At 44.3% G+C, this 21,524-nt stretch overlaps 1 protein-coding gene across 6 annotated transcripts in view; it reads left to right on the top strand.

The window, feature by feature from the left end:
• Cd44 (CD44 molecule (Indian blood group)) overlaps positions 1–21,524 on the top strand; it is an 85,684-nt gene that overhangs the window by 25,061 nt on the left and 39,099 nt on the right. For all 6 annotated transcript variants that reach the window (XM_037205044.1, XM_037205045.1, XM_037205046.1 and 3 more), the window contains exons 2-5: positions 8,764–8,929; positions 12,633–12,766; positions 18,298–18,366; positions 20,939–21,166. In XM_037205044.1, the coding sequence (XP_037060939.1) occupies positions 8,764–8,929; positions 12,633–12,766; positions 18,298–18,366; positions 20,939–21,166 (597 nt within the window). The remainder of the gene's footprint in view (positions 1–8,763; positions 8,930–12,632; positions 12,767–18,297; positions 18,367–20,938; positions 21,167–21,524) is intronic.

Genomic DNA, 21,524 nt, shown 5'->3' with positions numbered 1-21,524 from the left:
CAGAAACCAGTAGACCCAGAGGATCTGAGGCAATGACTGTGTTCATCAAACTCTCCCTGCATCTCTCATTCCTTCAATTTTCCATCTGTAAAATGGGTGCATAGCACCCGCTCTCCAGGCTTCACAGGACTGTTTTTGGTAATGCATATTTGCTGAGATAAATTCCTACTTGACAATAAGATAAAGGTCTCAAAAGTACTTTGATACATTCTGTTCTGCAGAGAGTGAAACCAAAACATGTCTTCATTTCTGTGAGAATTTTGAAAACCTTTCTAAGATGTGAATGTGCCTCAAGTATACATACCCATACTCTGAAGCTTTTTATCTCACAAGTCCCAAGGATGTCCTAATGTTTATACTACCAGGTTTTATTTAGACTTGAGAGTCCCAATGATTATACTGTTTAGTTAGTATTTATGATTTATAGTCTTCCTTTAAATAGTTTTTCCAATTGATGTGTATGCATTGTGCATGGTCCTAAATTACATAAGGCCATTTCCATAAAAATATTCAAGGTCTTTTGAGCATATTCTTATTTTATCCCAGGAGGAGGAAGTCTAGATGTGTCCAGGTTGCTATTGTGAGTTGTTCAAGGTCACATAGCTTATAATGAGCAGGTTTGGGTGTGGCCAGTGCATCCTGCTCCCAGATGGAAGTTCTGTCCTACCAGCGTGTCAGGACCCACCAATCTCTTCTGGAGTGCAGATAATAGCAAGCAACAGCTTCTCGTTCTCCTTCGTTTCTCATGACGTACTTCTCTTGATCTATCATACTCTCCACGTGCTGCCTCTAGACTTGAGCAGAAACTGTACTCTAATTAGATGATATAGACTAATTACAGTGGCCCAGAAAAAATGTAATTGTAAGACAAAGTGGAGCTATCATTTTTTCTTTTCCTAACTGCAGCAGGAAAACCCCTGTGTGGGTTTCTGATGCTTTGTCAGTTCACTCACCACATCCTGGGTTTGTGCTAGTCAATCTGCTAAATCAATAAGATCCAAAAGAGAAAAACACAAAGGTGTTGAGGCCAGAGGACTTCCTGGTTGTCATGGCAACATGCGAGAGCACACACTGTGGTTTCTTGCTCTCATCTGTCTTCCTGGAGGCTTGTTCTCCCAAGGAGGACTTGGCTTTACAGAACTCTTGAGTAATGAGGTAACACCAAAGGGCGTTGGACCGAGATCCAAGGGTGGGATCTTCAGCAGGTTCTCACTGCCCATGTTCCCAACACTGAAGCAAAAGGCAAGAAGAAGGCTTCTCCCCAAATTCTGAAAACTACGCAAGGTATTTCTAGACTCTGCAATGGTTTGGCTATTTGGAGGACTTGGCAGAAATGGCCAGGGTGACAGCTTCTGAGAGGGTTGTTCTTTCATAGAGCCCCATTGGCTCATGATGGACTCCTTGTTCCTTAGACAAGAGACTGAGAGGTCAGGGTGTTCAGCCAGGCCCCCAGACTTTGGGGTGCCTTTCCTCTCTAAGTGCCAAGAGATGAATAGCTCAGTTAAAAGCTCCCCGGACAAATTCTGGAGGAAATTCCCTCTCTCCGTATGATTGTGCATGACTCTTTTCTCTGCTCATTAAACCCTCACCCGCCTTGGGGGCAATTCCGGGAGAGACTGAGTCACTAGGGACTCATGGTCTGCAGTGGGCAGCCAAAGGCAGTCCAGCCACTGACAAGGATTCTGGCCTCTTTTGGAAGTGGATGTTGAACAATATGCTCTTTCATTCGGCACCCATCACATGGGAGTCAGACGATGGGGTGAGTGGTGTGGGGGCAATGGGAAGACTGCCAGCCTTCCTCTGCACTGGCAGGCCTGGTGGGAGCAGGGGCTAGCCTAGCTTGACAGGCTCCCAGATGGAAGCTTCTGGGCTTTGAAGACATCAAATGGGTGGAAAAAAGAATGACTTGGTCATGATGTGCTTCAGAATGATGCTTCATGACCATGAGTTATGGATTTATTGGGAACAGCTTACTCACAGCTCTTATAAAAAAAAACATTAGGTGATAGGAGCACTGTGGCAGGAGTCAGATTCTGCAATTAAGGTCTCCCAAGGTTGTGCTTTCCTCATCATGGTCTAGGTCACCATGCTCAGTCACTAGATTTTATTTTCTCTTTTCTCACAGATAATTTGTTTAAGGCCCGTGTAGACCTACTGGGATTGGCAGTAGACATCTCAGAAGGTCAAAAGTATACTCTCTGTTGTGGTGAACCCAGCTGCGGGCCAAACCTGAATGGCAGCTCTTCTCCCTAGCTCTGCCTGACCATGGCTGGAACATTTGGGATGTAAAGGACAGAGGACTGGAACCACAGCTGGGACTAGACTATTCCAATTCTCTAGAGTATCTTAGGAAGAGGAAAGGGTAGAATCAGAGATAATAAGATAGATACCTGGGAGAGGTAGAAGTCCTAATAGTAAGCAGATTCTTCACTGAAGTGAGTCATATCCATGGGGTGAAGGTCTTCCCCTTCCAGCCAGAGTGAAGGACTAAACTAAAAACCATATTCAGTAAGCTTATGGTCTCTTCTCTAGAGTTCTTTTAATGACTGCCTCTCCACACTTTAAAAAGTACGAATGGCAAATGGGATTCTGATAGTGTTTGGATCCCTTCCATGTCTAAGCTACTGCTTAACACTGTGACAGGATCAGTCTGACTGTTTCGTCTGTGCCCGGCTCTACCTGTTCCTTAAGACATCTCAATGTAGTCGTCAACTCATATGTGAAATGGGCTTAATAAAGCCCATTGCATAGGATTGTCACGAGAGTGAAATGAATTATTAGGTGTAAAATTCCCCAAAACGGAAACCTTACCCAGCAGAGGGGCTGCTGCCTTTTCTTGCCAGTGTTCTCATAATCCATGACAAGTGAACCGTGGGAACTGGGCACGTCACTGAGCAGCAGGCACTGGCCTGTCTTCTATTTCTACTGTCTCTCAGACAGCAGCTTCTCTCCATGCACAGTCTACTGTGAGCCAGATCAACAGCCAACTACCCAATTCTGCTTCATAACTCGTGGGGGAGATGGCAGGAAGAAAGCAGGCACGTGGTTGGCTCATGCTGGCAAACTTGAATTCTTCTGGGATCATCTGGGGAAGAGATCTGAAGAGCTATCCACCTCTCTTGGGCACAATATGTTTGTAAGTGTCTCCTGGTGGTCTTCAGGGGGGGATATACGGCTGTCCACTTTTAGGAGATCAAGCTTCATAAATGACTCCCTAAACCTGTGCGAGTATGAGCAGATAATACCCATTGCAGAGGTGCTGACTTCATTGTGTAGACAGGGAAAGCCACAAAAACACAAGTAGTCCTTGGGAACAGTTTCTCTCCTGGAAAACAAGTGTTCACAGGAACAGAGAGAGCTCCAGGCTCAGCCATTTTTAATGGTCAGTAGAGAATTCTCAGCAAAGCCCGGCTGGTGGCTCTTAGCAGATATGGGGAGCCTACCTGCCTTCTAGAACAGGAACCACCCCCCTCACCTCTCAAGTAACTTTGGGGAGATGCCCATAATGGAAACTTGAGTGGAAATTACATAGTGGCTCCCTTTCAGATGGTGTTATGATTTTCTGCCACTTAGTAAATGACTGGGTGTAGGAAGAACCCATTTCTCCCTGACTCTCCAGTGTAAGCAAAGTGTTAAATCACTCGGGTGATTTCCCTAGTGAAATCTGTCTTTCTTGATCTGAAAGGCTTAGGAAAAACCAGAGATAATGTGGATGGTGCTGTAGGTCAGTTGTGGCTTTTCAGAGAGTGATTTTTAGTCTAGTCTACATCAGGTTAGAAGTCTGGCCCTTCTGTCCACATCAGGTTAGAAGTCTGGTTCTTCTGTCTACAACAGGTTAGAAGTCTGGCCCTTCTGTCCACATCAGGTTAGAAGTCTGGCCCTTCTGTCCACATCAGGTTAGAAGTCTGGTCCTTCTGTCCACATCAGGTTAGAAGTCTGGCCCTTCTGTCCACATCAGGTTAGAAGTCTGGCCCTTCTGTCTGGATGACTCCAGACTCCACTTTCTGCTTTAGTGTCTTCATCTCTAAAATGGATTTTCCAGAGTTATTAAGTGGTCAGCTCTGAAATCATATACACAAGAAACATTAAATGGAGTGTGTGTGTGTGTGTGTGTGTGTGTGTGTGTGTGTGTGTAGAGAGAGAGAGGGGGGAGGGAGTTAAAAGGGCTTCAAAAGGGAGCAAGGATGTTATGGGAGAGTCTAAGAGATGTAGAGATGTAAGGGGGAAATTATATAATTATATTTTAATTTCAAAACAATATTTTTTTAAAAATGGCTTTGCCAGTGTGCTGGAGATATTTCTAAGGCAGTTAACAAGTGTGCAGTCCTCACAACTTTAATTACTATAAGTTCCACTTTTACCAAGTTTCACTTAATGAGTCCCACAGACTCTGGCAGGTTGGTACTGTGATCACTTCCAAAAGGCTGAACATCAGAGAGGTTAAGCAGCTACCTAACCGTACCACCTGCAAAGAGTGGCAGAGGCTGGGAAGACCAGAACTAGGGAAGCTATTGCCCTTCCATGTGGCCATGGAGACACTCATGTGGTCTCTTTCTCCTGGTCTTCCTGGGGACAGGCAGACCAGACTTAGATGATGGGAATAGGGATGCCTGTGCCCTGCTTGCAACCTGGCGTAATGAGCACTCTAAAGGAGTAGCATGACTCCCTGGAGGCTCCTCTCCGAACCAGAAAGTAGCCTCACTCTACATCTTTCACTGAGCCTATTCTGCCTTTCAAAGGGAGGGGCTTCGAACAGTTCAAGTATTTGAAAAATAAAGGAGACTTATTGGAGACCAGAGGGCTCAGCAGAAGGCATTCTTAATGGATCTTCATAAGGAAGGACTTGTTTGAGAGGGGTAGCTGCCATTTAATATTAGCTTCTTTATGTGCACACATATGGTGTTTGTGTTCCCATACAGGTGCATGTATGCATATGGGTGCACATGTGCAGGTGTTCAGGTGTTTGCACATATGTGGAAGCCAGAAGACATGTCTCTCATTCCTCAGAAGCTGTTCATCTTTTTTCTTTTCTTCTTTGAGACAATGTCTCTCCCTGACCTGGAGCTCACCATGAAAGCTAGGCTAGCTGGCCAGTAAGGCCTGGGTGTCAGCCTGTCCGCATCCCCAGCACTGGATTCCGAGAGTATAGCACCCAGCCATCTTTCTTACAGGACCTCATGCTTGTTCAGCAAGCTTTATATGGGCTGAGTTACTCCCCAGCCCTAATGTTTGCCTCTCAAGTCAGATAGCTGAGGCTTTTGTTTCTGAAGAACCAACTGCAGATAGGCACACCAAAGCTCCTCTTCCCTGCTTGAAGCTTGGCCCATCATTGCCATGGATACCTGTGCTCTGCTAGAGATGTTCTGTGGTCCATGCTACTTCCACCTCACTCTTTTCTCGTGATACCTGGGAACAGTGTTGGCTATGCATTGGTGGAATAAGGAAGTCAGAAGAGGTACCTGCCTTGGGGTTCAGAGAAGAAGGGGACAGTGAAGCTCGTGGGTCCTAGAAGCCCAGTCCAGGTGGCTTTGAATATCTGATCCACCACCGCAGCTTTGTGGTCTCGGGCATGTTTCTATAGTTTCTCCTCTCCATGCCTCAGTTTCTCTATCTGGAGAGTGGTGATTAATATTACCCACCTCTTAGAGTTGTTTTAAGGAGAAGATTAGTTAACACTTGTAAAATGCTTGTAAGAGTGCTTGGCATCTACAGAGATACTTACTACTGTTATTATTCTTGGTATTGTTAATACCTTTTGGGGTAAAAAAAATTAGGGTTTGTGTAAATATAAGGAAGAGAGTTAGGATGTCTTCACAAATTATCAGGGCTTAAATAATACACAGTCCTGAAGGTTTGGCCCATTTTAAGGCCAGAGTGATTCAAAGCTAAGGGATTATCAACAACTCACATGATAGTTGTATTGGAAATCTGGGGCAACATCATTGCAATTCTTAACTGTCCAGATGCCATTGGGGTTAGGAGCTAGATTCCTTCTCACAAAATTAAAATAAATAGAAACTTGTACTTGGTATTTACTGAGAAATCTTATTCATCCAGTAGCCATATCAGATGCCTGTCGTATGCCAGGCCTCTGGCTACGCTAGCAAGATGAAAGCTGAATTACTCTGTCTTGTGCTGTCCTTGATGGCCCATGCACACACATAGTCAAGTTCAGGCACACTTACTGAATAACCACCATGTGTAGACCTCCTGTCTCTAAAGTGACGTTGGTTACTGCACATGGAACTCAAGGGATTTTTACTCAAAAGTCTCAGCTTGTGTCGGTTTCTCTTGCATTTGCATATTCCATCTGCCAGGTGGCAAGCTAGAATTGATTTTCATAAGAAAGAAACTGCCTCTCATCTCCAAACCATTGTCCAAGCCTCGGCCTTTATTTTGAAACTAGGAGTTAACAGCAACCACCTGGGCCAGGAGCTGGCAGGTGTCATCTGATTGAAGTCACCCCAGCAGCTTCTTCATCTACAAGAAGCTGTTTTAGATGCTTCTCTTTCCTTTCGTATGCCAGACCAAGGAGAGGCCTGGGAGGGCCGTCTCTCTCTGAGGGACAGGCTCCCTTTGTCAAATTGGCCAACTGAGACCTAAGCTGCAAATGTCAGTAAAAATAAATAGCATTTCAAAGGGACTTTGTGCATTTCCTTCCTGTGTGTGCTCATTGCTTGATCAGCCAAGAGCTGTGTTAGTGGTTTCGGAGAGCACATCGGGCCCCGTAGATAAGGAATGAGCCACACAAAGCTTCTCCTCATCACTGCATTTGCTTCCAGGGTTTCATGGTTTTGTTTTTGTTTTTAACGTACCTGCTTGCTAATGACACAAACCAAGGAAAAGAAACCAACTTGCGTTGGCTTATGCCCTCTCAAGGGTGACTTCTTGTTTTGTTTTTCATCTGTCTGACACCACTTTGTGGTGTCCAGAACCCGCTTCCTGCTCCAGGAGAAGGCAGCTCTCACCTGGAACCACCATAATTCAGAATAATGGGCCCTCTTCTGTCATCATGAAGCAGTTTTTTTAGGTGTGCCTCTTTCCTGTTCTAAACATGAAGGACCTTGGGCCCATGGAAAGCTGCGGTCCTGTGGAAGTCACGCCATTTTTTCCCAGCATCTTTTTCTTGGCATTTAAATATATGTGCAAAGCTTACCTTTTAGGGTACTGGTGACAATTATGTAACACAGAACTCCAAAGGTTCAAGATACCAAAGAACAGTTCAGGGGGAAAAGTCTTCCTGTCCTGCTACAGCCCACTTTGAAGTGTAGGACAAAGCCAGGTTCAGGAGGAGCCTGTGGTTCTAGAGAGAAAGAGTCTAGTCACTTCCTTCAGCGTTTCGCTTCTCTGGCTTCAGCTTTCTTGTTGGTAAATGACTTGAACTTTGGAAGGCCCAGAGTCTGGGTTAAAGCCACTGCTTTCTGACTCCAGACCTGGTTTTTAAGTCCTAGCCTGGTACCTTAGACTGCTGAGAGAAAATGTTGTGACGTGACAATTGAGAAGAAAAGGGAAGCATCCGTGACTATAAGGACAGAGCATTCCATATAGAGAAGAAAGCAGGTGTGTGCTCTCAGGTCTGGAGGAGCTCAGAGTGCCTGATGGAGTCCAGGGAAAACTTCGTGATTGGAGCAGAGCCAGCAACTCCCAGGCTGGAGAGGGAGGGAGTCCATAGCCTGATCACATTTGTCCTGACCAGAAGGAAGTTTATACGGGGTGTAGCTGAGTACATAGTGTTAGAAGTGATAAGGTAAAGAACAACACCAGGTGATTGTGGAAACATGCTCATAGGATAAGAATAAGTGAGAAACAGAGTCCCAAATACAGAAGTGTATATTTAACACTATTTCTTCTCTCTCTCTCTCTCTCTCTCTCTCTCTCTCTCTCTCTCTCTCTCTCTCTCTCTCGCCATGTGTGTGTGTAGTTTTCTTAGCAGTTGACATGTGTTCATTCATTACTCCCCTGGATTTTTGTCAGTTTCTCACAAGTTTATATTAAAGAATAGGCTTAAAAAAATCTTTGCTGATGGAGATACTTTAAGGATGGGGGTCCTTTATAATGTCATATCTCAGATTTAAGCTTGATCTATCTTTCAAAAGCTAGAGTGAATTTTGAAGGCTACATCGGATTTTTATTTGGATTTTTGTTGATGCTGTTGAGATAAGGTCTTACATTGTAGCTGTGGTTGATCTGTAACTCACCATGGAACCTTGAACCACCAGGCTGGCCTTGAACTTAGGTGATTCTCCTACCTCAACATCCCAAGTGCTGGGATTTCAAGTGTGAGATACCATGTGCAATTATTTGGCTTTCGTGAGTGTGCATGTGTGTGTAGGTTGACATTTATATGTCTGTTCACACATGTGCACATGCATGTTGGGGCAAGAAGAAAACATTTGTTGTCATTCCTCAGGTGTGTCATCCACCTTGCTTTTAGACACAAGGTCTCTCATTGGCCTGGAACTCACCAAGAAGGCTAAGCTGCCTGGGGAGTGAGCCCAAGCCTGTCACATCCAGCCCTAGTATTACAAATGCTGGCGGCCATAGCCAGCCTTTCATATGTGGATTTGGGGGGATTAAACTCGGCTTCTCCTCTTGCAGAGCAAGCACTTTATGGGCTGAGCCATCACCCCAACCTGCTGTTTGACTTTTTCTCCCCTTTTGTCTCTTTTAATGTCTTTACATTCTAAGCATTCCTTACCATTGATTTAGTTTTGTGCAAATTGTTCATGCAAAAGCCTCTAACATTTCCGTTTGCTCCCACAGATTTGAATATAACCTGCCGCTATGCAGGTGTATTTCATGTGGAGAAAAATGGCCGCTACAGCATCTCACGGACTGAGGCAGCTGACCTCTGCGAAGCTTTCAATAGCACTCTGCCCACCATAAACCAGATGGTGAAGGCCCTGCAACAGGGGTTTGAAACATGCAGGTAAGAGACCAGGACCCTCACTGGGGAGAGCCCACCGGGGAGGGGCAGGGCCACAGCTGGAACGATCCTCCCTGACAGCTGAATGGGTTTCTTGCCTAAAGAGGTAGCCCTACCTATTAATTTGACCAAGTCAACCTGAAACCGGTATGACAACTGGAATTTAAAGTCAGCTAACGACACCTTTGTGAATCATGCGTGTGTGGGGGTGTGTGTGTGTGCAGGGGAAGCCATTAGGGTCGTAGCAGTTGCAGGCCTCGTGCCCAATGTGCTCCTGTAGCACTCCTCTGGCTTTGAAGAAACACTCAGTATCATTGTCGGAACCACAAGAAAACACGAACCAAATAACAGTGTTTAAAATAAATAGGTAGCTGGCAGAATCTTAGTTGTGCAGACTTGACCCAAGGCACGTTCTTCAACCCGCTCTCCCTCCTTTCTCTCTCTGAGCTTTTAGGTTGTCGTCTGTGTTGCTATGGTTTGGCAAAGTAAGTAAAAGGGTATGGAGGTTTTAAAGCTGTATTACGTTAAAGGAAGTTGTTATGAGAAACCTTGCGAAGCCTTCTACCAGGTAGCCAAGGCCCCGAGGACTTTCCTCCAATCATTTTGTTCCATGATAATTACAAGAGGCAAGGGGCACCCTGTATGTTGGTTTGTTTTCGTGGCCAGTGGCCTGTATGAGTGGGAAGCCTAGTGACACCCTCAGTCAAGTGGCTGGTGTGGTTTGATTTCACTAGAAGATCTGAGTACGTGCTCTGAATCCCCACCTCAGCTTCCTTCTTAGGCAGTGCGGTTCCCTTCCCTTTCTAGTGCTCATGCATATGCACACACGTGCAAACAGAATGCTTCTAGAAAGTCGAGCTGCAGCCCTCTTCCTGGAAGCTATTAAATGGAAGTTAACTGCATCTGTCCCTGGCCCTGGGTTACAGACTCAGGCACCCACCTCTTGCGTGGTCTCTGAGACTCTTGTGCTGTCTAATAGAGTAGCCATCAGCCACATGGAATGTAACTTTATTAAAATCAGGTTATATGAAAATGAGTTCTTTGATGGCACTAGCCATGTTTCACCTACCTGGCAGCTGCCCTATCAAATGGCATAGATGATATAGAGAATATTTTCATTGTTTAAGAACGTTGTCTGGAGCAGCACCAGCTAGACATCTGTCTCTATGTGTTCAGAGCTAAGTCCGGAGAATGTTAAGGGATGAGTGATGGCCCTGTAGCTATAGAACCTGACCCATTACCTTCATGAAGGATGGCCAGTTAGCAAAACCATTTGTTCAAGTCCCAAGGCTATATTTTAAAATGAGGCCCTGACTAGGTCACTGGGCTAAAAAAGTGGTTTTAGGAAGCTGGCCTATGATTTTGAAATGCAGTTAAGACATACTTGTGAAACGCAGAGATGTCTCATCTGTTGAGAGCCAGAGGAGCAAATACTGAGTGCCGAGCTGCTGGGAGCATCCTGGAGACATCCTTGATCTTAATCCTTAAACTGTGCTGTTTATTACTAAGACTTTTTCTAGATGAAGCCACAGAGCCTTACACCTTGTCATGGACCACACTGTTTGCATGTAGAGGAGTCTTGTTTGGTTGTGAGCAGTCTGAACGTGATGATCAAGCCCTCACAAGAGACTGAGTAAGGGGGAGGATGTAAGGACTCGCTAAATAAGTCTTTCCTCCTTGTGGACAGTCACTCATTCATACCATGTACATGTATAGAAATCTTAATGTCTCCAACTCATGTATGTACAGTACATGCAGTTAACAGTGTCAGGTAGCATGTTGTGGTGAAAATTCACAATAACCCACCAAGAGAATGTAAGAATGTATTCAATTCTAGAATGTCTAATATGTATACATTGTCAACATGATGCAGGAGGGCAGGGTAAAGAATAGTTTCACTGTGGAGTGTTATTTAGAAAAAATACATAAGGAAAAAAAACCTCTGCTCCAGAAATCCATCATGGCATCCACAACCGGTATTAAATGTTTCAAAACTCACTTTCATAATTTCCCTCAGGTAACTATGGAATCAGATATCTGCCAAAAGACAGAAGGCATAATCTCACAGGCTGGGCCAAAGCCTCATCAGGGACGTCTGTCTTGTCTGCCCCACCCTGATTAGTGGCAGCTCTCAGGTCCATGAGAACTTCTCACCACTTAATTGTGTGCCCTCCCACCAGCCAGCTAAGGAGAGGCTGGGGGAAGCAGCCTGTCAGTTCAGATGAGGAATTAGTCACTCAGGTTCCATTGCAACACCCACAGAATGAGAGACTTGGAGCTTAGGCTTCCAAGTCCTGCTCATTTCCACAGGTCTTGCGGGATGCTGCAGGCTGTGCTGTCGTGCCCGCAGGGGAGATTAAAAGAAGGTGCATTTGAGCCTGCATCAGGCTTCTTAAATCCTGAATCTCTCTCTTTGCTCCCTTGCTGGCACACCACCTCTTTCCTTTTGAGTGGCATTTTTCCTCTGGCCCACGTGCCATGTTTGGAGGCATTTCATGTTTTTGTCAGATGGACACCAGGGTGGTGGTGATGTCCACTATATCTGAAAAGGCCTCCAGCCCCAACAAACTCCCCGAAATACCTAGATCGGTGTAGGAGTGGATGGTGTGTTGCTTGAAGAACTTCGTTAAGTGCTATCTACTTCCCCAACTCCGACTGCTTCCAGTTCAGTGATGGCCAATTTCTCTCCTCGGGTCTGGGTTGCTCACAAAGTCAGACGTGCTGTGTGCTCAGCACAGGGGCAAGGCTTCATGCTGGCAATAGTAGAGTAAGGAGTGGGTGTAGATGTAACCAACAATCTTATTAAATAAGAAATACAGAAACAATGTAAAAGAGAAAGCGAGAGGTCAGAGCTCAGAGCTAAAATCTCACCCTTCCCTGCGGTGTCCAGCTTCCGAAAGAGAGCTATATCTGTCTGTTCGTCTTTTTATAGTATTTTGTTCTGCCTTCTCATTGGTTGTAAACCCAAACACGTGACTGCCTCGTCACTGTCTGAATGTACAGCCCCCTAGGTCTTAAAGGCATATGTCTCCAATGCTGGCTGTATCCCTGAACACACAGACATCTATGGGATTAAAGACGTGTGCCACCACCGCCACACTCTTGCTATGGTTCTAATAGCTCTGACCCCCGGGCAACTTTATTTATTAACATACAATCAAAATCACATTTCAGTACAATTAGATTACCACCACAAGTGGGGGTGTCAAGGGGAAGGTGAGGAGAAGAGGGAAGAGGAGGATGAGAAAAAAGACAAATCTGGAATCTCAGACTGAAAGGAAGGCTTGTTGTCTTGGGGGTTGGGTCATATTATGTCATTTTTGGAAAATATAAAGTTAATTCAGTGTCAAATCTCACAGTGTAGCTTTTTTCTTCTGTAACTCAGGCTTCCTGTTGCCTTTAACAACATTGCTGCCATAAATTTTATATGGAACGATTTTTTTATTCATGAATCTTTTTGTTTAAAGATAAGAAAAATCACCAGCTCCCGGTCTTTAAACAAAATCTCTTTGCCTCTGTCAGCTTCGATCTCCTTTACTCTCCTGTGCTATTATTTTTGGATTTTATGGAACTCAGTTATTGAGACCCCTAACTTCCCTAGGGGTGAATAAATGAAGTGTTGTGTTGCATTAAATGTCATTTGATGGGATATTATGAACTGAATCTTGGCCATGCATGTTAATAACTTCCTGTTTTTCCTTGGCAGGTATGGGTTCATAGAAGGCCATGTGGTGATCCCGAGGATCACCCCCAATGCCATCTGTGCAGCCAACCACACAGGGGTGTATGTCCTCACTTCCAACACCTCCCAGTACGACACTTACTGCTTCAATGCCTCAGGTTGGTTCTAAGTGCATGGCCTTTGGGTTGCCTGTGGGAGCACGGTTGGCTGATAGCAGTTCAGTAAAAGCTTCCTGAAGCTTCCACTTGGGAGAGTCCTGAGAGTCTCTACAACAGAAGGGAGAGCTAGATTCCTGTGTTCATGGTACTAATGTGCCAGGCTTGAGAAGCAGATGACGGACAATTAAATATCAGCTCTTTCACACAAGGTTGGAGAGTGCTGAAGAAGAAAGCACCATAGGAAAACACACGCTCCGGGGACGCTTTTCATTTGAAAGGTGAACGGAGAGGGTACATCGGAAGGAGTGTTTAGTGGAGCCATGAGCCAAGTAAAGGAGTGGAGCTCTTGGCACATGGGAAGGCCGCATGAAGCCAGCAACAGGAGCATCTTAATTCAACCCAACAGATACCAAAAGCCCAGTGGTAGAAGGACAGAGCTACAGGCAAAGAAGTTAGAGAGGTAGGGTGGAGGGGTGGCTAGAGCCTCCGGTGTGTTGGGAAATTCAGTTTCTAAAGGAAAGTGGTAAGCATCTATTGATAGTTTGGGGTTGTAAGCCAAATGGCTGAAAATATTATTATAAATGGAGCTAGTGGAAAGGCAAGGAGGTACCACTGACCTTGAAAAGGCCCCTTACCCAATGCTTGAGACCACCAAGGACAAGAAATCTAAGTGAAGATAGAGATGCTGGGCTCCCTCCTTTGTCCACGAAACCTTTTCCAATCACCAGCTTAGAAGTCATGCTTACAAGTCTATTCAAGTCACCACAAAAAAAAAATCAAAGAATTCTGTTCACTATATATTTTCTGAATCTTTTGAGAAGACCTGAAATCATAAATGTCAAAGTTTTAATGCCAACAATCAAAAGTCTGTTCTCAAACTGTATCTTCTATTTCCCTGAAGGGTTGAAACTATGTGGCAGGAAAGGGAAAGCTTTGAGGTGAACTTGTCACATCTTCCAGGACTGTAAATTCTCCTGAAACATGGAAGGAAGATGTTCAATAGGCTGGGGAGTGGCTGAAGACTTTATCCCCATGAAACCACAGCTACTATAATATGGTGGTCGGATATAAAAACTCTGCAGGCTTTTAAGGTGACAGAGGGCATCAAGGGCAGCAGGAGGCTGGTTACGTTAGTGTCCTTCGGCAGTGCCAGTGCTGCTACCCATTGTTTCATAGGCACCGAGGATCAGAGTGGGGATTCAGAGAAATCTAGAGTTTGGGGAAGAGGATGTATTGAAGCCAAGTAGTTGAAATACAGTATATGAACCCAGTGAATTATTCCAAGTTTTATGGGGCATGGAGACACACATACACAAGACAAGGAGAAAAATTACAGCCAGTTTACCTCTTTCTGTCATATGAACAAAACACATACAGGGAGTTTCATCAAAATGGAGAAGTCCACCAGAAACTATACAGGGCACTGTCCATACTCAATATAGTGAATCAAAGCTCAGATGGATAAACAGGAAGTAGGTATAGAACACCCTGGGTTAAGGTCTTCCATCTTTGTCCAAGAGGTCAGGAGTGAAGGGGTTGACCAAGTGGCAAAGACTCAGCTTGGTGTGATCCTGCCAACTGCTCACAGTCTTTGGATTTGGATTTTGCTTCTCCTGCTGAATCTTGTTCAGTGAATGTATGCAATAAATCACACAGCTGTGTTCCCACACTGTCTCGGCTGGTTTACAAGTTGGTGTCACTTTGAGTTAAGACTCTGAGAATTTTAATTGAAACAGGCAAAAGCACATACTGTTTTATGGCCAGGAATTAAAGCCATCCAGGCAAACAGCTACTGCAGCTTTTCTTCCTATCCTTCACGGTGCCCCTGAGTTTGGGTCCATCCTCAGCACAGGGGTGAACAGTATTGATAAACACTCATCTCCTTAGAGAAGCAGGTGTTTGTTCAGTTGCAAACCATGAGAAATGCTAGAGATCTTCTTCATCCCAAAGTGACTGTGTTAAAAGTAGTAAAGTTTAAAAATAACACGACTTTTCATTTTTTTTGTTTTCTACATGAACTCTAGGTTGATAAGCTTTTGTAATTTTTCTTTAAGTTCAAAGACAATATCTATTTATTAGTAGCATCTGCACACTATTGTGCTAAGTAAATTGAGGTAAGAAAGAGCCAGAAAGTGTGCTTCTTCTTTTAAAGGAATTAGCAATCTTCTTGAAGCAATAAAACAGAAAATACAGAAAGGCGAGGCAGGGATAAATGTGGCTGGGGATAAGCATATTTCACATCCTGGCACATGAAGTGAAGATCCTGGCAGCTTCCAGCTTGCTGCCAAGAATGTCTTGGAAGAATCTTAGATTATACCTAGCCCAGGGACTGCAACCAGGAGGTCCCAGGGGAGAGAGCCCTGTAAACCAGCAACAGAGAGAAGAGCCAGCAATACCACAGTAGATAATTTCTACAAGCTTAAAACCCATATTTCCGTGACTTCCCAATGAAAAATAAGGCAGCCCCCAGGAAAAAAGGCTTTGTGATTTATTTTTTCTGTCACATGTATCTAAGGTCCAATGTGAATGAGCCTTGTGACTTCTAGAGAAGGAACAAAGTTGACTGATTCAAGCCCATGTTTCAAAGCTTGTTTTCCATAAGATGTCTCATTCTCTTCTTAGGGTAGAGTTAAGGAGCAGATTTTATATTTGTGATTTGTCCATTCACTCATTTACCTGAGAATTGTTTGGGAAATTTACTCATGGAACACCTATAAGGTATCAGGCCCAGAGGAGGCTCCCTTTCTGCCTGGCATCCAGAGATTGGCACCTAGACTAACTAATTATTATCTTAGGCCTTTGGAGCCAGTGGAGTCAAGCTTTCTGAGAATACAGCCCTGGGGAAACCCCGTTTAGTATTTCTTTGACAAGTCCCTCTGCTCAGGGACACTCACAGCAGTGCATTGCTTAAGAGAGTGAAGCTCCATCTAATGAGGTCACATGAGTGGACACGGGCATGAATATGTTAACTGCATATTTGGGTCACCATGCATCTTGGCATCCCGGCAAGATTTGACCTTTGTATGAAATTTTAGGTGAAATGGAGCATGAAGAGGCTCCGTGGGAACACACTCTTATCATTGTCAGACTAGCCTCAGTGTTGTTGACATGCCCAGCTCATTACAACTTCACTCCTGGAAACTCACAGGCCCATTTCTGGGGGGGCGGGGGGAGGTGTTTCACATCCAGATACCAGAGACATCTCATAGATTGACTCAGCCCTGAGACAAAGAAAGTAGGTACCTCCCATATCTCTCCAGTAGTTACGTTGTCAAATAAGGGTGTTTTGAAGAATATTTTTAAGAATAAAGAGCTAGAGAAATGTCATATTTGACAATCTTGTAAATTCCTAGGAATCAGATCTAGAAGCAGGCTCACCTTCGCCTGCTCTTTTCTTCTGTGACCTGACCTGCAAATGCTGAGTGGCCCTTTGAAAGAATCAATTAACATTTTAGTAACTACTCAACGCATCACTTCCCAGGCTTATCCACAGGCTTCTGGAGCTGTTGATGTCTGTGGACCATTTTTGGAGATAGCATCTTAGGTGTGCTTTCTTGGAGAATTAGGATATTTCCTCCCTTTCCTGACAATACACGCTGTGTTTTCAGGCAATGTCCTGGCCCACGCAGATGAACTTATTACTCATTCTGTAGAGCCCATGCATCTCTGTGGTGGGGTGGAAAGCAGGAGGCGGGTGGTGTGAGATTTATATGAAAGTAAAATGAGCAAGAGAATTTTAGATCACAGTGCACATGAAGAAGAAATGAAAAGGTGATATGCGACGGTGACAGGTAGCAGGAAGGTGGAATACTGGCCTCACCATTGATGGCTTTTTTAAAGGTTCTCTTTATGAATTTTTTTCACAGCAACTTTTGCAAGAATACTTTTCCTTAAACTCACTCTCACTCTCCTCCTGTTGAATGTCTACAGCCGTCAGCAGCTTTTGCTTTCAAACAACCGACTGTATAAAAAACCAGTCTCTTTATATTTAGCAAAAGGTGTTTCTCGTAACTGAGAAACAACCATTACCTGTCTGCCCAGGTTCTGTTTCTGCCTGTGTTATGAGTGTGCAACAGTTTATGACAGGGAACTTAAAAATGCTTGGGACCTGCCCTCCTTGTGACAGCTGGTGCAGTTTTCTGCCCATGCCCCTCCAAACCTCCATGCATGTGAGCATGCATCCACCCTCCCATCAATTTCCTTCTTCTTTTCTCTTTGTCTGAAAGCAACTCCAGAAGAAACCAACATAAAAAACTGTCACCTGACATTTAAGCAGACATGCACACCCTAAAAGCTGTTATGCAGTTGAATGTGATGGCGACACTCTTGTAAGCCCGGCACTTACGATGTTTAGGCAGGAGGATTATGAGAGTAAGAATAGCCCATGCCTCAGAAAAACAAATGAAGGGGGTAGCCCTATAGCACACAAGTGGAACCAACCTTTGCGTCCAAGCAACACCACTCTATAGCTCTCTGAAGTTCAAGAGCTCCACACTCACTGACTGAGCATCTGGGCATGACTCAGGGGTGGCAGGTTAAGTTGCTGTCGTCTGCCTTTAAAATTCAAGAAATAACACAAAGTCAGGACTTACTGGTCCTACCTTTGAGGGTGTCGGGCAGTATTGGCCAGAAAGCTTCTAGAAACACCTGGGACCAGGTGGCCCAAGTCATAGCACGGAATCCTAAGGGAGAGGTGAGAGTAGAAGATAAAAATAAAGAAAAAATCAGCCAAGTGTTATATGCCAAGGAGCATGGGTGCCCATGCCAAGGAGGCCAGCCCCAGCTGCATGCTGGGAAGCCCGGCCCATGGAGGAGGCACTCATAAATATCAGCCAAATTAATGAAGCCATTAATCCTTTAATAAAAGACTGGGAATTTGTTCATTACTAACTAGTTTGATTAACAGGTAAATTCATTGGTTAGGCTATTTTAATCTTCATAGTCTTTTGATGTTCATGTCAATCATATTTGTTCACTACAGTTTCCCATCATCTATGTTGGTATCTGGGATTACAAGTCATTCTTCATGATAGTCTATACATGCTTTCACTGTAACTTTTTTCACCATGATTACAAATTTCTTTTTCAATTGAAAAGGGTTTTAGAATCCTCTTTGATAGTATGCTTAGAGGATGGCCATGTCTGTCTTATTCCTAATTGAACATGAAACATCAGACTCCACAAAGCCAGATACAGAATGCATACCTTCCTCTGTCCTTGTATAACCCAGTCTATTTCTCCAGCTCTGGGATTACAGTTGTGAACACACTTGTCCTAGAACACGTGTGTGTCTTAGTGAGTGATGTTGCTGGGGTGGGAATATAAGTTTATTGGAACTTTTGAAGTTAAATAAGATTGTAAAAACACATCAAAAAGGGTAGAAAAGCTCCTCATAGGTTTACCAAGAAAGTTATTTAGGATAAATTGGAGTAAAACTCTGGTCTAAGTGATGAAGGGGACACATTAGCTGTGAGGTTGGTTTTAATTATTTATTTTTATTTCAAGCTTTTTTTCTTTTGTCCTTCCCATAGCTCCCCCCGGAGAAGACTGTACATCTGTCACAGACCTACCCAGTTCCTTCGAAGGACAAGTTACCATAAGTACGTACCCCTTCTAGTTTCGGGTGGTTTGTCTCACTCTTGGGAAGGGCATCTGGTGTGTTCTCCACTGTTACCATTCAAGTTGGCTATGACGTTGTTTCTCTAAGGGGAAAATGGCTGTGATTCCACACCCCATTCTCTTTCCCATGTTGGCTTGACACTGTTCTCTGATTGATTTCAATGCCCCATTCCTGAGACATCAGTCATTTGAAAACCACTTTCCCACATTGGGAACCCATCTGTGTACTTCACAGCACCATCATTTATTTGATCATTCCCTTCTCCTCCATAAAATGCATTTGTTTTTCCAAAGAACATGCAAATGGAAAACTAACAGCACTTGTCATAAGTTAAAGATAACCTTAAAGATCATTTGAAGTATAAGATAAGGTGGATAATAGTTTTCAACTTCTAGCTGTGCAAGACTCACCTGAGCCACACTCTGTCTAATAGAGCAGGTTCCAGCAGTCTCAGGAATGGAGACACCCCCATGGGAATTTTCTTGTTGATATAACTAAGTACATGCCGATGAAGGCCACAAGCTTCCTGCTCTGTGTTTCAATATCTCTTATACCACACCCACCTCAGATCATCTATAGAAAACTGCATGTACCAATTTAGAAGCTGGAAAACACTCATCAGAACTTCCCAACAGGTTAACTTATAAACCCTAGTGCTTTTGCTTCTTCTTTCATTGGGAAGAAGAGCATTGTTGAGAAAGGCTTATTTCTGCTTCCTTGGAGCCAGACCCCAGCAGAGTGTGTGGACACAGTGGCAGTGGTACTGGGATGAGTGCTCCCTGGACTTTGTAAATCCAGCCTCTCACTTGGCCTGTGCCCTGTCACAGCCAGAGGATGCCTCACATCCCAACAGCTACCATGTGATATTAGAGCAGCAACTATTCCTGAGCTTCAGTTTTCTCTTCTGTATAAGATACAACATGTAAGAATTATCATGCAACTCTAACATGTCTCCTGTGTGCCTGGCCCATATCAGATGCTTAAGAAATGCTTAATTCCTCTGGTTCCTGAAAATTTCCTCCCAAGTCCAGATTTCTGTACGTTTGATACTGTGGTTTGATTATGTCTACCCCAAGAGTTTGTGTGTTGGACACATAACTACATAACTCCCAGTGTCACACCATAATAGTAACTGAGGTTGAGATTCTTGAGAAGTAGTAGGTAGGTTTGGATGGAGTAAAGAAGGTGAGGCTTGATGACATCAGTAGCTTTATAAGGTGAGGAAGAGAGGCCTAGACTGTCTTACCACATGATGCTCTCTGCCATGCGATGGCAGACAATAAGAAGACCCTCAGCAGATCCCAAGCAGACATTGGGGTGGTGTTCTTGAACTTCTCAGCCTAGACTCAAGGGCCATAAGCAAAATAAACCTCCATTCTTTATAAATTATCTGGGGGTGGAAAGATGGCTGCTCAGTGTTGAGAGCACTAACTGCTTTTGCATAGAACCTGGGTTCAATTCCCAGCACCAACATGGATGTTACAACTCCCCAGTTCAAGAAGATCGAACACCCACTTCTAGCCTCTGTGGGTTCCTGCACACACATGGTGCACATAAACTCATACAGGTGCACACACACAAATATTACATAGATAATGTTTTTTAAAATGATAAGGCAGTATTAATTGCCCTGCCTTGAAGTTCAACAGAAAATGCAGTCATTAGCAGTCAGTAATCTTATCAGATCTTTCTCTGCAGACATTATCAGAGTGATTGAGACCTTGGAATGTTTTCCAACATTTGTTTTGCTAATAGTTTCATTTAAGCAAGCTAGATACGTGAAACAAAAGGAATCCTTGGTACCATCCATGCAATTCAGCAGAAAATATTTCCAGAGAAGTGCACACAAAGTAGCTCTGGCCAACTGTTTATCAAACCAAAGATTCTGGGTGTGTGTGTGTGTTGTGTGTGTGTGTGTGTGTGTGTTTGCTAATTTTAAGGTTTAATTTTCTTGAGGATGATTGAAACCCTGGCAATATTTAGACAATCCAGTTTTCTAGCCAGATGTAGGGGTTTGCTTAAACTGACAAGAGCTCCCCCTTGGAAAGAATCTCTCTAATGGAGTGCAAATCTGTCTTCTTTGTGGAAGCTATACAACTGCTATTTCAGATCCTTTCTGGAGATGGATGGAATTAACAGTAACAAAATTTGCACATATTTCAGAAGGGACTGTATAGGGCGGGAGAGTTGTCACCAATGGAGGCTCCAGTTATTTTAACTACCATGCTGGATGCTAATCACAACGTATCACATGACCCCAGGCAGAAGGCGAAGTGCCATTCCTTCACCAGTGAGGAAACTGACGCTCCCAGGGTTACCTTGTCTAGAGCTATCCAAAGCTCAGATTCAAATGTGGGGACTCCTTAGTACCTCAACTTTCCCTTCCCTGTTTTTTCAGAGCATCTCACCCACTCTATCTCAGCACTAGACAGACAGATGTTTTTAAGCAAAAGACAATAGCTTCAAAGTCATGCTATACGACAATCCAGTCTTTCCCATACTCAAGATATGTCAGCCGCGAAGTGCTGAAGGTGCCTCTCTGTTTCCTTCAGCTATTGTCAACCGTGACGGCACCCGCTACAGCAAGAAGGGCGAGTATAGAAAACACCAAGAAGACATCGATGCTGCAAATTCTACGGATGATGATGTCAGCAGTGGGTTCTCCAGTGAGAAGAGCACCCCAGGAGGCTATGTTTTCCACACCTACCTTCCCACTGAATCCCCAACTGGAGATGGAGACCAGGATGATCCCTTCTCCATCAGGAGCACCCTGGCCACCAGTAAGGAGAAGGGAATCGCCGTGTTTTTCCTATAGCGGTTCTTAGACTAAACACCAATGACCCTCCTAAGCAGTGTTTGTTTCCGGTCCTCCCTAGACATCTAGATCTGGGTGATCTCATTTGGGGAGTCGGGCTCCTGGTCATCGGTGTGCGTCTACTCTTCCTCACGTTTCCTCCAGATTCAGTTCTGCAGCTCCTCTCTTGGGCTAAGGGGTAGCACCTCGGGGAGGTGCTTCTTTTCTCTTCTTCCTGATGACTGAGCAATGCCTCAGACTTCTTCCAGAAAGAACCTTCGGTGCTGCTTGTCTCACTCTTGTTGTCTTTCACTATGCCTAAGACGGTTCTCCTAAAGTTAGGA

Source organism: Peromyscus leucopus, chromosome 4 (genome assembly GCF_004664715.2).
Source record: "Peromyscus leucopus breed LL Stock chromosome 4, UCI_PerLeu_2.1, whole genome shotgun sequence".
NCBI classification, from domain to species: Eukaryota; Metazoa; Chordata; class Mammalia; order Rodentia; family Cricetidae; genus Peromyscus; species Peromyscus leucopus.
The sequence above is the reverse complement of the archived record's forward strand: the minus strand, read 5'-3'. Positions and strand labels throughout refer to the sequence as shown.